The sequence below is a fragment of the Carettochelys insculpta genome, chromosome 3 (assembly GCF_033958435.1).
Source record: "Carettochelys insculpta isolate YL-2023 chromosome 3, ASM3395843v1, whole genome shotgun sequence".
In the NCBI taxonomy this organism is placed as follows: Eukaryota; Metazoa; Chordata; order Testudines; family Carettochelyidae; genus Carettochelys; species Carettochelys insculpta.
In genome coordinates, this window is record NC_134139.1 from 144,322,338 (window position 1) to 144,336,949 (window position 14,612).

The window sequence follows — 14,612 nt, forward strand, 5'->3', positions numbered from 1 at the left end:
ACCACCAGTTGGGTTACTATCACAGTGCATAACATTTTATAGTGGAAAGCAATGATAAACTTACTACAAGTAATACAAGATTATGGGAACCAAAAGGTTACCTAGAAAGTATGGTAACACGCTTTTTACACAGTTAACATTAAGTGGATTTTACCCCCGTTCTGAAAGACATCTGCAGCATTTTTAACCATGAGGTGCTGCTTTTATGAATGCAGATGTGTCTGTGTACTTCCTAGATGCAAGACACCAAAGTGTCTTTTGCCTTGTAGAAACAGCCCCCAAAATCAGTATCTACTCGTAAACAGAATCGCTCTCCATGGCTAATTTTTTTTCGGTGTACTCCCCTATTTGATTTCACATCATAGAATTCTAGACCTGGAAGAGACCTCAGGAGGTCATTGAGTCAACCCCATGCCCTTCTTGTGTAAAATAAACACTTAAATGAGACATCCATTGTGTAGGCATACAATGTTTAAGTTACATCCTAACAGAGAAGGTCCTTTCTTACTTCCTGTCTAGAGAAACTGGTCAAGGCATCCTATTTTTTTTTTTGGTGACGTGCTTTTACTTTATGCTTAGATATGTGTGCCAGAAAACACCATTCTTAACTCCTTGCATGCTACATGTGAATATTTCACAAAAATATTGATGACTAGTGTGACATCAGATTTCATTTGAGAGCTCACATCATGTTCGTGGGTGAACCAGAATGTGCATGCTAAAATCAGGAAACTTCTGTGACCCCATGGTAGATTCATACCCGTGAGTATTAGAAGGATATTAAATCACAAACATCCTAACCTGAAAGAACAAATATCTCCTCTTCCACATTTCCTGTCGCTTTCCATCAGCATACAAACATTATCTGTTATTTATCCACCAGTTTTATAGAATGTTAAACTTTTTAGGCAGTGGATTTCACAGTTGTTAGTTATTTGCGAACTTATCTTGTAGCATCATTACAGAGCTTAATACAGCTCCAGATGTGCAAGAAGGAAACTCCATGTGCGTATCAAGCCCAGGTTGAATATACAGCTCTAGCTGTGAGAGAAACACTTGCTCGTAAACCAGGCATTACTGATACAGAAAACTGAGGCCAGGTACATAACTACATAATGCACTTTTTAGAACTCTAGCACATAAGGACTGCCAAGGGGTTGTAAATGATGGGAATGCATTTGGAGTAACCTAAACCTCTGTGACCAGCAAGGTGGTTTCTGTAGAATAGAGCTTGTGCTTTTGAGTCTCTGTTCCCTAGTGTGAAACAGGCTGGGATTCTTAGTTTAGGAAATAAAAACTGTCCCTTTCAAGGAAGGGAAGGGGACCCTCTGGTCTGCAGACTGCATCCAGCCCACTGCTTCATTTCACCAAGCCTACTGTAAGCCTCTGGGCCACAGGCTGGAAGCTCCAGGTCTTTGATGCTGGCTGTGGGGGTAGCACCTATCAGCATGTGCAGTTTGCACTTCACAGAGCTGCCTGGCCTCTCCAACTAGAGATTGCGTATGCTGGCTGCTTCTGGCAGCATTGCAGAGACTGGTCAGGCAGGGAGCCTGTCTTGGCCCTGCTGCGCCACTGAGAGATGCCTGAGGTAGGCACTGTGTGGTGGGAGACCTTACCCTGAACTCTCACCCAAGTCCCCTCCTGTACTCTGAACCCCTCATTTTGGCCTCACCCCAGAGTTCACAAGAAACCTTGAGCCTCTGTGCCTCCCACCCCTGTGGGGGCTGAATGTGGTGCCCACCTGACCTCCCCTGCCCCCATGGTTCAGTGGCCCCAGTAGAAGAAAGTAGAGGGCTCTGTGCCCTTTATAGTCTTGTTTCAGTTTCTTTGCTGACTGGTTATCTTGCCTAAAATAGAGCTAGTTACCTCTTAAAGTTATCAACCCATTGGTTACAGCCTCTGCTGCAGCATTGGACACAAGCTTCTGATTTAGGGAATCCTTCTTGAAACCTTACAGTGACTTGATCTGTTCTCAGTGGTCAGAGCTGCTCACTTCACTGTGTAGGTGAAGATCTTGTGTAGATGTTAGAGTTGGTAGCACTACAAAGGTATGGGGAGGAGTTTTATACAATATCCCGTGTGTTTTAACTTTGAGTAATTAGTATAGTTTTCTTTTTGCTCATTTGCTGCATGGACTGTTGGTGTTGCTTTCTTAGAACCACCTGATTGAGTGGGCTGATCTTACACTGACCTGTTAAATAGCCATAAATTATTGGCTTCTGTACCTTCTCAGTACATGGCGTTTGGTGTCGCCTAACATTGACTAAGAGGTAAAGATCTCCTATGAAGGGAGTGGGGTTGATATTTGTTTCCCATACTTGCTTCCAAAATAGAGCACCCATCATCATCCCGCATGTTTGAGAAGTTTTCACCTGAAACTGGGTGCTTATTTCAGCATCTAGCAGCTGAAGACACCTCACCAATTTCTCTGAGACTTATGGGTGCAAACACTGCACATCTGTACTTGCTGAGGTGCCTTTATTTCTGAGACTCTCTTGTTTTGCCTAGCTCATATCTGTTCTTAATTCCTGGTTCCCTGTGAAGATGCTGCTTTTAACCCCTGTCAGTGGTATAGCATAGGCTGTAACTGGATGATAGCTGTCCTTACCTGCAAAATGAACACTCAGTGAAAGCATAAAACATTTCCCGGAATTGCTCTAGTCCTCGGGCTTGGTATCTATTTGTGTCCTGGGCTGCAGCTACACTGCATTCTGCTTTTGGAAGCAGAATGCAAATGAGAGAGATGAAAAATGCAAATGAGATGTGGGTTTATATATCTCTCAGCTCATTTGCATATTTCAGTGCAATCTCACTTCCAGAAGAGCCTTTTCTGGAAGCAAAAACTGCTCTGTAGAGAGGCTTCCTTGTAAAACAAACCCCTGTCTCAGGAAGAACCCTTCTTCCTGAAACAAAACGTCTATCCATCTCTCTCTTCCTATTTTATGGGGTTCAAATCCTTTCCTAAGCAATAGGAATAGTAACAGAAATTTTCTGTATTTCACAGTCATACTAATGATGTAAAATGAATTTACAAAAATAAACAAAAGCTGTCAGGTAGCACCTTGAAGACTAACAGAGGGGTGTGTGTGGGTGTGTGTAAAGTTAAAAAAAAAAAAAAAATCACTCCCGTATGCTCATTTTTGCTCCAAAATCTGAAGCAGGTCTTAACCATGAAAGCTCATTACCAAATAAATAAATAAATTTGTTAGTCTTTAAGGCAGTACAGGACTGCTTTGGGTGTGGGTGGTGTTTTGTTTTGTGAAAGTACAGACTGACATGGCTTCCACTTGGCGATTAAAATGAATTTAGTAACCTTAAAATAATTTTTACTTAGTCTTCCCATGCTCAGGATTCTCATTCACGGTGAATGTAATGGCACCCTGGTATGTTTGTGAATAATGATAGTGATGCACAAGTATGGCATACTCTAGGCTATTTTTCGTAGTCCTGGGGCTGGCTAAGACTTCAAAAGGCTTTTCTGACTAGTGTAACTGGTTAAAGCCTTATTTGACTTTTAGAGATGCTTTCAAGTTGTAACATATTGTGTTTTACTATGTTATGTCAAACTACAGAGACTCCAAACACCCTGTTTGGATTGCACAGAAGGGGATGACTGGATACATGTATCAGATTATGGGCACAGACCCAGATGTCTGCCAGTTAATCTTTTTTTTTTTTTTTAAGGGTAATATGCAGGTCCCAGAGTCAGACCTCAGAACCCTCTCTTCACTAATCGCAAGGACTTTCAGTCTTGATTCCAGTGTTTGTGCAGTGAGCCCTAGTGTCTGAAAAGCAAGCCTACTAGTCTTTTTCTTAAGCTGAAGAAATGACCCTTGAGTTGATGGAGCTATACTATATTTATAGGCAACCATATTTTTATTTTTTATTTTAGGGGGAGGTATTCAATCTGTGTGATAGTTGCAGAGATCACAGGAGCTGTGTCTACACGTGCACGCTACTTCGAAGTAGCGGCACTAACTTCGAAATAGCTCCCGTCACGGCTACACGTGTTGGGCTCGATTTCGATGTTAACATCGACGTTAGGCGACGAGACGTCGAAGTCGCTAACCCCATGAGGGGATGGGAATAGCGCCCTACTTCGACTTTCAGTGTCGACTTTCAGTGTCGAAGTAGGGAACGTGTAGTCGTTGCACGTCCCGCAACATCAAAATTGCGGGGTCCTCCATGGCGGCCATCAGCTGAGGGGTTGAGAGATGCTCTCTCTCCAGCCCCTGCGGGGATCTATGGTCACCGTGTGCAGCAGCCCTTAGCCCAGGGCTTCTGGCTGCTGCTGCTGCAGCTGGGGGTCCATGCTGCATGCACAGGGTCTGCAACCAGTTGTCGGCTCTGTGGATCTTGTGTTGTTTAGTGCAAGTGTGTCTGGGAGGGGCCCTTTAAGGGAGCGGCTTGCTGTTGAGTCCGCCCTGTGACCCTGTCTGCAGCTGTGCCTGGCACCCTTATTTCGATGTGTGCTACTTTGGCGTGTAGACGTTCCCTCGCAGCGCCTATTTCGATGTGGTGTTGCGCAACGTCGATGTTGAACATCGACGTTGCCAGCCCTGGAGGACGTGTAGATGTTATTCATCGAAATAGCCTATTTTGATATCTCCACATCGAAATAGGCTACTTTGATGTAGGCTTCACGTGTATATGTAGCTAGGATGAGCATCTATAGGTATTAGAAATTTGTAAAAATAGAGCAATACGGGCAGAAAGACAGGAAGCACTTACTGGGTACTGTAATTTGCTTGTATCCACTGTGAGTGGAAGAGGCAAGAAAATCTCATCCACTCAAGTTTATTTGCAGAAAATATTTTTCTTCTTTGACTACATGGTTCCTGGTTTTGTATAAAAAGCTAATTCAAGTGCTTGTTCACATAGACTTGAATCAGGTTTGCACATAGCACATGCGTGGACGTCGGGAACTTTCCCCCTAGCGTATCTGAGGTCACCTGCTGAGTTGCCTGGTGTAGTACCAGCATAATGCACTTATGTGAACCTTCTCATCTGATTGCCCCTCAGGAGTGTGCACTTTGAACAATAGTTACATGATGTCAGTAAGTGGGGTATGGGGGGGTTGTTTTCACCCCAGTGGAATCTAGGGGTTTATGAAGGCTTGTGTCAAGCTTCTTGGTCTCCAGAAATCTGTTTAACGTGTTCACTTTGAATAGCTCTGCTCTGTAATTCTGCTTCTCAAAAAGAGTACTGTATATAATGGAATTCCTGTTTTGTGCACCCATCTTCCCACAGAGGTGTTAACGGTTACTGAAAAAGTTACCTTTTACTTAGGCACTCAAAATGTAGGCAGCAAAGAACTTTATATCAAGAAAGTGGAACTGAATTTTCTCTACCGGGTTGCAGAGGCCATAGAGGTTAGTTTTACTACTGAAATTCACTGTTCAGCCCAAAGGGTCAAGTCTTTAGCAACTATTTACAGTGTCAAGCAGCAGGACCATGTTGTGTTTGTGCCAGGAGTGGGCGAAATACGGCCTGTGTTCTGGATCCAGTGCACCAAGTCACTTAATCCAGCATGTGTCCAGGAGAAGGAGAGCTTTGTAGGCTGCCCCCACACCTAGCGAAGTATTTCTGTTCCCATTGGCTGACTTCCAGAAACTAGCCAATAGGAGCTGAGTTTGTGGGGAGTGCAGGGGTGAGGCGGCAGTGCAGCAGTTTCTCAGCTCCCATTGGCTGTAAGAGCCAAGAGGAAGTGAGTTTCCGGGTGGGGCTGCCCACAAAGCCTCCCCCACATCTGAGAGAGAGAGAATTTTACATGAGCACCATGATTATTGGTTACTTTTTAGTAGTAATAGATGAAAAATTAGGTACTTAACAAACAGTGACAGGTACGAATTAAGTGAAACTCTTCAATACTTCCCAATATTCAACCTCACACTGCACGATTCAGTGAAATAAACAAGTGACCTAGAGGGCAATAAAGTGTATCTGAGATTCTGCATGACACTTGATATTTTTTTTTTTGGTACTTCAGGCCCCCTAGTTAATGAGTAACTAGTTAGTTTTTAATCACACTTGGCTGTTAACTTATATTCCTCTGTCTTGCAGAGCTGATGGTGTAATGAGAACAATGATTCCAGACAAGTTACTGAAGAGCATGCCAATATTACAGGAACAAATTGATGCACTGCTTGAATTTGATGTACGTATTCAGAATTTTAAATTGAAAATAAGACAAAGTACAGGTTGAACCTCTCTGGTCCAAGGCTCTTCTCTCATCAAGCAACATCCATGGTCTGGCTGGACCAGAGAGCCCTTGGGGTGACTAGGAGTCCAGTGGCAGAGGGGATGGTGACCTAGAGCTCACCCTCCAGCTGGTGGCACAGCCTAGCTGGGACAAGGAGCTGGGAGGCTGGCTGGGGCCAGCAATAGAGCTGGTCCCAGGGCTTGGAGCGTGGGGGCTCAGAGCCTGTCTGGGGCCAGAAGTGGAGCTTGTCTCAGGGCCAGGTGCAGAGAGCTTTAGCCAAGGCCAACATCAGAGCCCAATGGCCAGAGTTAGTCAGCAGCATGGTTAGAAGTGTACAGGGAGCCCAGCCATGCATTTGGTGAATCCTGATGAGAGCTCAGAGACCAGCAGCAGAAGAGGGGCTAGAATGACTATCCCTGGTTTGGCAAACTCCCTCATTTGGGAGACCAGTTAGGTCCTGACAGTGCCAGAGCAGGGTGGTTCAGCCTGTTAACACATTACTTCATTCTTGTATATTAAAAAAGGCTGTCTAAATGTGTTGCTTAACTCGAGTAGCAGCTGAGTTTTATGGGACTTACTTTTATTGTAATAGGGCACAGCACACCTTTCCTCCTGTTTTTCCTCTCTTCATTTCACAGCTGGCAGTGTGATCCTTCTTAATATTTTTCTCTTTTTCAGAGTAAATTGATGTAGGTTTTTTGGATAATCTACAATAGATAGTAGAAGAGGATATTGAAAGTGAGCTGTGGACAGAAGGAATAAGGGGTTGGCAGGAGGAGGGAATGGAAGAGTTGATGCTCACATTTCATTTTTTAATTTTAAACTTGATGTTGGGAATAATTGAGATTCTGCTTATGAAGGAGAGACCATAGGGAAAGAATGTGAAAGAGTGCGTGAAAACATCCAAAGAAAAAGGTGAAAGAATCAGCAGAGAAAGCACTGCTTAATTAAGACAAGCTTGGAGCAAATACAGCTTATGTTTTTTTTGAAAATCAGATGAATTTCTAAACTGAAAATATTTTAGATGTGAAATTTGTTGGAAAATAAATGACAAATTTGAAATTTTACTAAACTGAGGAAACTAAAGAAAAATCTACTTTAGCAGTTTGAGATTAAAAAATTAAAACAATGAAGTCAACTTATAAAAATGTAGACAACTTTCCATTTAAAAAAAAATTCTTTATCCAGCCTGGTGGACATGGGGGAGGAGGGGAGGAAGAGGGACCACAGTAAGAGGCGGGGGACAGAGAGCCCTAGAGCTCTTTCTGGCTGAAGGCAGAATTGTCTTGTTTATTCCCCCACACTTCATGAAAAGCAGCAGCAGTGAATGAAGGAGCAAGGGAGAAGGCTGCTGCTGTTTCTCCTCTATAAACAGGTGGCTATGCTTCCTAATTTCTGAAACTCCTGGGTTTGGCAGGCAGGGTGCGGTATGTTCTGCCTTTCCAGCATGCTGTGCAGTTGGTTGCTTTTATGGGAGATTTCAGAAGAAAATACAGTAAGTGTACCAGAGTTATTACAATAGCAATAACAGATCAGGTGTGTGTGTGTGTTAAATTAACTCTCTTTCTCAATTTACAAGTTCAATTTTTAAACAATTTTGAAGAGCTTCTTTGTTTTCAGCATTCCTTGATTCTCAAGAAAAGAATATCAAACATGTAGTTTGGTGCGTATTGATTACAGAATATAGAAAAAAGTATGCAGAAATAATTAACTGGATTTTTTTCTCCATTCATAATGTGGGTCTTCCAGATCACCATTATGGGACTCTTCAATGGGATTGTTAAATAGCAACATGTGCCTCTTGAGCACCAAATGAGTAGAAGTGCCTCTTTGCCTCATTTGAGTAAAGTTGAGTTTAGCGTAGTCCAGTGTCGTCAGAATTCAAATACCTCTAAATCAATATATTGTAATACTGTAACTTAATATATATCCGCTGAAAGCTGAAATGTTAAGCAGTTTATAGATCAATTAAACATGCCTGAATGGAGTTTTATTTGTATGTAGGTTCATCCAAATGAACTGACAAATGGCGTCATAAATGCTGCATTTATGCTTCTCTTTAAAGATCTTATCAAGCTTTTTGCCTGCTACAATGATGGTGTTATTAACTTACTAGGTAAGTAGGCTAAGATTTAAAGGAGTAGATTTAAGTAGAAATTCTGTTTTTAAGTGCTCCTGAGGAAACTTTAACTACACGTACCAAATAAAATCTGTGATGTGACTTTTCTTAAGCTGTTTTATTGTATTTATGTTCTTAGTCTGGTGTGCAGGTTTTCTGTAACAGTTACACAGCCAGACAAGCTATAGCAGATAGTAATGTAATTAGACATATGTCTTAAAGAAGCAGAAAAAATAGAATGATTGTAGGCAATTTGTTCTTAATTACTAAATTGATACTCTTGTTTGTATTTTTCCAAGTGTCAAACTTTTTTGTTGTCTCCGTTTTATTATTCCATAATCAACATGGTGCCTTCTAAAATACCAAGAGCATAGGGCAGAACTTGAATCTTAAATGAGCAGACTGAGAGTAGTGTCAGAGAGGTAGCCGTGTTAGTCTGTATCTTCAAGAACAAGGAGGAGTCCTGTGGCACGTTATAGACTAACAGATATTTTTGGAGCATAAGCTTTCGTGGGCAAAGACCTGCTTTATCAGATGCGAATGGGGGAGGGGGATTTCCAGAGGAGTATTTAAAGAGTGGGGTCCCAGTAAAAGGGAGGGCCAGAACTGACCAGGTCTGTTCAGCAAGTTTGAAGTGGCCCATTATGAGTAGTATGTACCAAAAGAGGAAAAAACAAGTTAGATCAGATGGGCATATGAACCATTGTCAGAGTCTAATGGGGAGATATTAACACCCAGGGCAGAGAAGCTGCTTTTGTAAGGTGCCAGCCACTCCCAGTATCTGTTTAATCCTTGGTTGATGAGGTCAAATTTGCAAATAAATTGCAGCTCAGAGATTTCTCTCTCCATTTGATTTTTTGAAATTTCTTTGTTTTAGGACTGCTACTTTTAAATCTGTTACTGATTGTGCAGAGAGATTGAAGTGCTCTCCCACAGGTTTCTGTACATTACCGTTCCTGATGTCTGATTTATGTCCATTTATTCTTTTACATAGAGACTGTCCATTTTGGCCAATGTAAATTGCAGTGGGGCATTGCTGGCACATGATGGCATATATTAGTAGATGGGCAGGTAAAGGAGCCCCTGATGGTATGGTTGATGTTAGGTCCTGTGGTGATATCACTGGTGTAGATATGTGAGCAGAGCTGTCAGCAGGGTTTGTTACAGGGATTGGTTTCAGGTTTTAGAGTTACTGTGTGGTGATCTATAGTTGCTGCTTCTTGCAAAAATCTTTGATATTTTTATTATAAAATCTTTTCCCTAACACTTCCTATCTTTGTTCATGCTTTTGAAACTCCCCGCCCCAAAACACAGAGTGGAGGGTCAGTTCAGATGTCTTTTTCTGTTATAAGGTCAGTGTATGACATTTCACTGCCATCCCCCGTGTTGGCAATGTCTGTAGTGAAGAGGGAAGGCAATCTTTTTTTCCTAGACTTTTCTGTCCTCTTTCTTCTAACTTTGCACCCTTTCATGCAGGGGAGGAGTGGATGGAGGACCAGTTGAGAATACAGTCTGTCCCTGTGTTTATATTCAGGGATTGGATGCAGTCATGGGAGCGAGTACAGTCAATGGATGGCTAGTTGAGAACACAGCCTGTGCACAAAAGCCTTATAGTGAACAGGAGAGCTAAATACCCTCCCCTCAGCAGCTCTTTCAAGTTTTTCAGGATCCCTGTGTTTTGAGGGATTGGATGTAATCACAGGAGGGGGGAGAGTCGTTGGATGACCATTTGAGAAGACACACGCTTGCTGATTTTTTTGAAATCGTTGATAATTCAGTTACAGAAGAAAGATATTTCTATTAATTTTGCCATCTCTGTGGATGCCCTACTTTGCCCTTCTTTCTGATGGGGGTTGGAGGGGAGTGGACGTTTTGCTTAACACAGGAAGGGAAAGAAGAAAATGCAATGTGGGAAGATTTTAAAAAACCATTGAGCATACCCAAAATGCTACAGGGATGGGAGAACTCTGGGATAGGTTCCCACAGTGCACTTGACTGTGAGGAGCACCTGGGGAGGTGAGGATGGTCAAAATCCAATTTGTAAATTCCAGCATTAAAGTCAATATTAATGAATTTGATTTTTATCGTGTAGATGCAGCCAAAGTTATGAGACTGACTTTCAGTGCACATCAGCTAATATTTTTGCAAAGTGTCTGGGTGTTTGTGGTTACTTATCTCATGAGCACATGCTGAGGCTTTCTGTCTCTTCTCAGTTAAAAGTAAAACATACTCTAAAATAATATTGGCATTCAGAGACATTCCTCTCAACTGGACAGTCTCATATGATGGTGCAGGATTCTTCTGTTGTCAACCAATATGTTTTTCTCTCTTCTGGATTAACAATTTTGTAGGGCTGAATTTGTGGTTCTGACTTTTCCTGGCTCTTACTCCTTTTACTGCCAACTAGGATGGTTGTCGTGGTTCTTCCCCTCTTTTTGGGTTTTTTGATGGAGTTTTCTTTTGAAATTGTAAAAAAGAAGAATCTCTAATTTGGAAATAACATACCTGAAAACTGTAGTTTCTTATTCTAATGTTCTGAGTAAGACTATCAGTGGGTGGCTGGCCAGCCCTTTAGAGTGGGAGAGATCTCAGTTCACAAGTGACCAAACCTATTTGCTTCTAAAGTTAGGATGCAGGAATTAAGTCATGTGACTAACCCAAGCTGAGGTGATGTAGGAAAAAGAAGGCTTGTGGACTGCAGAATGATGCTGCAAGAAAGTAGGCAGACTTGATCCCTGATGAACAGCAACTCTGAGCTTCTATCTTGGGTTTTCCATGTGCTAGCAGCAGAAGGTATCTACCATAAGTGAGCCAGAGGATATACATTTTGTTTAGTCCTTTATTTCTTTAGTGGATGTGGGGCAGGGAAGCAGACCTTCCTTTCTCATGAAATCATATGATGATGTAGACAACACTGTTTGGGGGGTGTTCTAGTGTTTGTGTGCATGCTGTTTTTCCATGTCCTGTGAGAGGGATGCTTAATAATATAGCTTCTCCTGCCTTATATAGGGATCAAGCTGCCTTCATTTTAGGACCACCCTTTGGAGCTGGGATAAAATTCATTTCCCCAAATCTCTATGGGGATTATGAAGTATTGGGAGAGGTAAGAGGGTACAGGCATATTCCCTCTTTTGCTGCCCTTATGGAAGAGTTGAGACATGGAAGCTTACGTAGTGCTGCTGCTTTTGAGGATTTGCAAAAGTGAAGAAACTGATAGCTGTTTTGTGGAAGGATTGATTTGAACTGAAGGCTTCGGTCTGTGTGGTTTGCTTTTCTTAAAGCAGTGCATAAGGAGTGGTGAGATTTTTAATAAAATGTGCCACTTGGTGGAATTAATTTTGCATATGGAGTATTCCTGTGTTCTGTTTTTGTAAGCCTCCATGGGTTTATCATTAGACCTTTTTGAGTGTTGACTGTCTAGAAATGTCCATTGACAGTGTTTTATGGAGATGTTTCTCAGTTTGAAAAATGGTTGAGACTCAGTATCATAAAGTCCAAATGAGAGCAAGCATTTTACAGATCTGTTAGACTTAGTTGGTATTCTGCAATATGCTGTTCTTAAAAGTGGGGGGGGGGTGTAAAGCTCTTTGAATTTAGGCTTTCATCTTAATTTTAAATTAATGATCAGTAAACATCATAAATGTACTCAATGTTCATGTTTAAAGATTTCTAAAACTGGATACCCAGGACTTTTAAGGCATCAGAAAATCAAGCAGAATAATAACTTAATTTTCATTATGAAAAATATTAGACTTGAACAAGGATCTCACATGACCAGCAGCTAACTTGTTAGTAATGAGTAGAAGATCTGCCAAATTAGTTTCACCCTTGTGGAGATAAATGAAATGTTAACCAAGTGTACCAGTTAAACTTACTATGATTCTGTCATATAGTTGTAGCTTTTAACAGTGTTCTAGTTTACTTACTGGAGAAGGAGGAGGGAAAGATCTTAGTACAGGCTGAACCTCTCAAGTCCAGCAATAGCCGTGGTCCAGCATGATTTTACTTTGCTAGATGTCTGCTTATCATGGGTGTGGCCAAGTTGCCAATGGTCCCATTAAAACTTGTTTACACCGAGTCCTGCTTCTCGGTGTTGAGTGCTGTTGTTTAGGTCTAACTGACCCTTAAATGTGTTCTAAAAGCTTATTAAGTAGTGGAAGTGATGGCAATGTGCTAGACAACACAATTGAGCTATCGTGGATAAGCAAATTCTCTGGTTCGGCACTTGACAGGTCCCAAGAGTGCCAGGCTAGAGAGGCACAATCAGTATACCACTTTGCAATTAAAAATCTTGAATCATCATTTTTATGTAAATAGGATTGCAGGTGAATACAGGCCTATCATAAATGTAGTTCCGTGACTGGCATACCGCTAAAGATAAAATGGTTGTTCACTTTTTTTTTCCAGAGAAATTTTTTGAAATGAAAAAAGGACAATGTAAAGATGCTCTCGAAATTTACAAACGATTTCTGACTAGAATGACCAGAGTATCTGAATTTCTTAAAGTTGCAGAAGTAAGTAACCTCCATTGTCATCTAAACTCTTAAGTGAGAAACTACTGAAAGATAAGCAATACTTTTTTACAGCCTTTTCTCCATAGCTGACTAAAAAGTACATGTATCAAAATATTGTCTGTTTTAAGACATTTGACACTTACGCTCTACATTAGATGTAGCTGAAGATGTGCCCATAAATCCAGGGTCTAAATTCCTTGGTAGTAGTGGGTTGGGACACAAGATGCCTCAACTAACTATATCTTAGTGCATTCCGTTCATGATTTTAAATCCTCACCAGTGCCAGTGGACAGTCTCTGACTAAAATTGCCACCCCTTCCAAGCTTACGTTTTTGGGTCTAGAAGTGATCTTCATGAAAAATCTACTTGTTAACGGGACACCTGAAAGTAGATTTGATGCTTTTGCATAACATTCTTAGCTCAAGTAATATATGTAGCATGTGTACCAATTCATACTATGCTCATGCTGCATCGGGGTAGGCAGTAACTTTTGACAAGGCAGCCATTCCAAGAGTTAGGTAAGTGCTCAAGGACCATACCTTTCTGTGATATTAATGGAGGGGGAGTGGTGTCTGGGACAAGCTGGTTAGAGTAGAGAGTTGGGGATTGGGCTGCAGGGGTGGGTGTGGAATCTGGGCAGGGGTTAGGATGCAGGAGATGGTTCTGATTGGGGGAGGGCCATAGGAGGGGGTGCAATGGGTTGTGACTCAGGGAATGGGTTGGGGTGCCAAGTGCAGGCTCTGATGGAGGTGGGAGGAGGGCTTACTTTAAGTGGCTTCTAGCCAGCAGCCAACCAGGACCAGTGAGCAGGCTCCCTGGCTACTGCCCCTCCCACCCCTCACTCAGCTCAAAGTGGCTGCTGGGGCCAGTGTGTGAGTTTCTGTGCAGTGCACGCTTGAGGGGAGAAAGGGGGCAGCAGATCTGTGTATTTCACACACACCAGTTGTGGCCCAGGCATGTCCCATTGCCTGGAAATTAGCTAATAGGAGCTAGGAGGATTGTGCTGGGAGTGGAGGTACTGTACAGAGGTCCCGTATTTCCTTCTCCCTCCCCAGTGTGCCGCTCATTCTGGCTCACCAGCCTGTCACTTTAAACAGCTTGTGGGGCCACAGCAGTCAGGGAGCTTACCCCAAGGGTCCTGCTGGGTTGCAGCAGATTGGTGGCCCAGAGTATTGTGTTGGGCCAGATCTAGCCTGGGGTCTGTATTTTGCCAAACCCTGTGCTACATTGACACTGCTTCAAGATTTCTAATCTTCCTTTCTTTATGGGTAGAAGTGCAACGCATTCTGAAGTCAAGCAAGTAGCTTTGGAGTGGAAGGAACTCTAAATCAGATTGGCAGTCTCAAGGAAATGAGCAGAGACTTAAAAAAATTGACAGAAAAATAGAAGCTCTGGGTCACAGCACAACTGGACTAGGAATGCTTGCAAAGACTAAAACAAACCTGCTACAAAGTTGAAAAGGTCCCTTTTGTTTGAGCCCCTCCCTGTCTGTAGGCCAAAGAAGTGCAGCTCTTTCAGGAGCGCTCTCGCTGACTTTCAAAAAGCTTTCTAAATACTTGATAGTTCATTCTTGAATTCACTGGAGCTGCCTTTTCAGACCGAAAGCATTAGAACTGGAAAGTTCTCCTTGTCTGTGCTAGGAAGTGTCATATCCAATTGAGAGGTACTGAGTATGGGGGAGGTTGTTTTTAAAGAAACACTTGCTCCCTAGAAGGGAGCACTGCAGCATTTTTAAGGTGTTTGGAAGGGTGAGGACTTGCTTGCAGGGAGGAGAGAA

The 14,612-nt window shown here is 42.3% G+C and overlaps 1 protein-coding gene across 1 annotated transcript in view; it reads left to right on the forward strand.

The window, feature by feature from the left end:
* The window catches only part of SNAP91 (synaptosome associated protein 91), a 123,830-nt gene that overhangs the window by 39,009 nt on the left and 70,209 nt on the right, over positions 1–14,612 (forward strand). Inside the window, exons 5-7 of the mRNA XM_074988863.1 lie at positions 6,064–6,157; positions 8,207–8,318; positions 12,729–12,835. Of these exons, the coding sequence (XP_074844964.1) occupies positions 6,064–6,157; positions 8,207–8,318; positions 12,729–12,835 (313 nt within the window). The remainder of the gene's footprint in view (positions 1–6,063; positions 6,158–8,206; positions 8,319–12,728; positions 12,836–14,612) is intronic.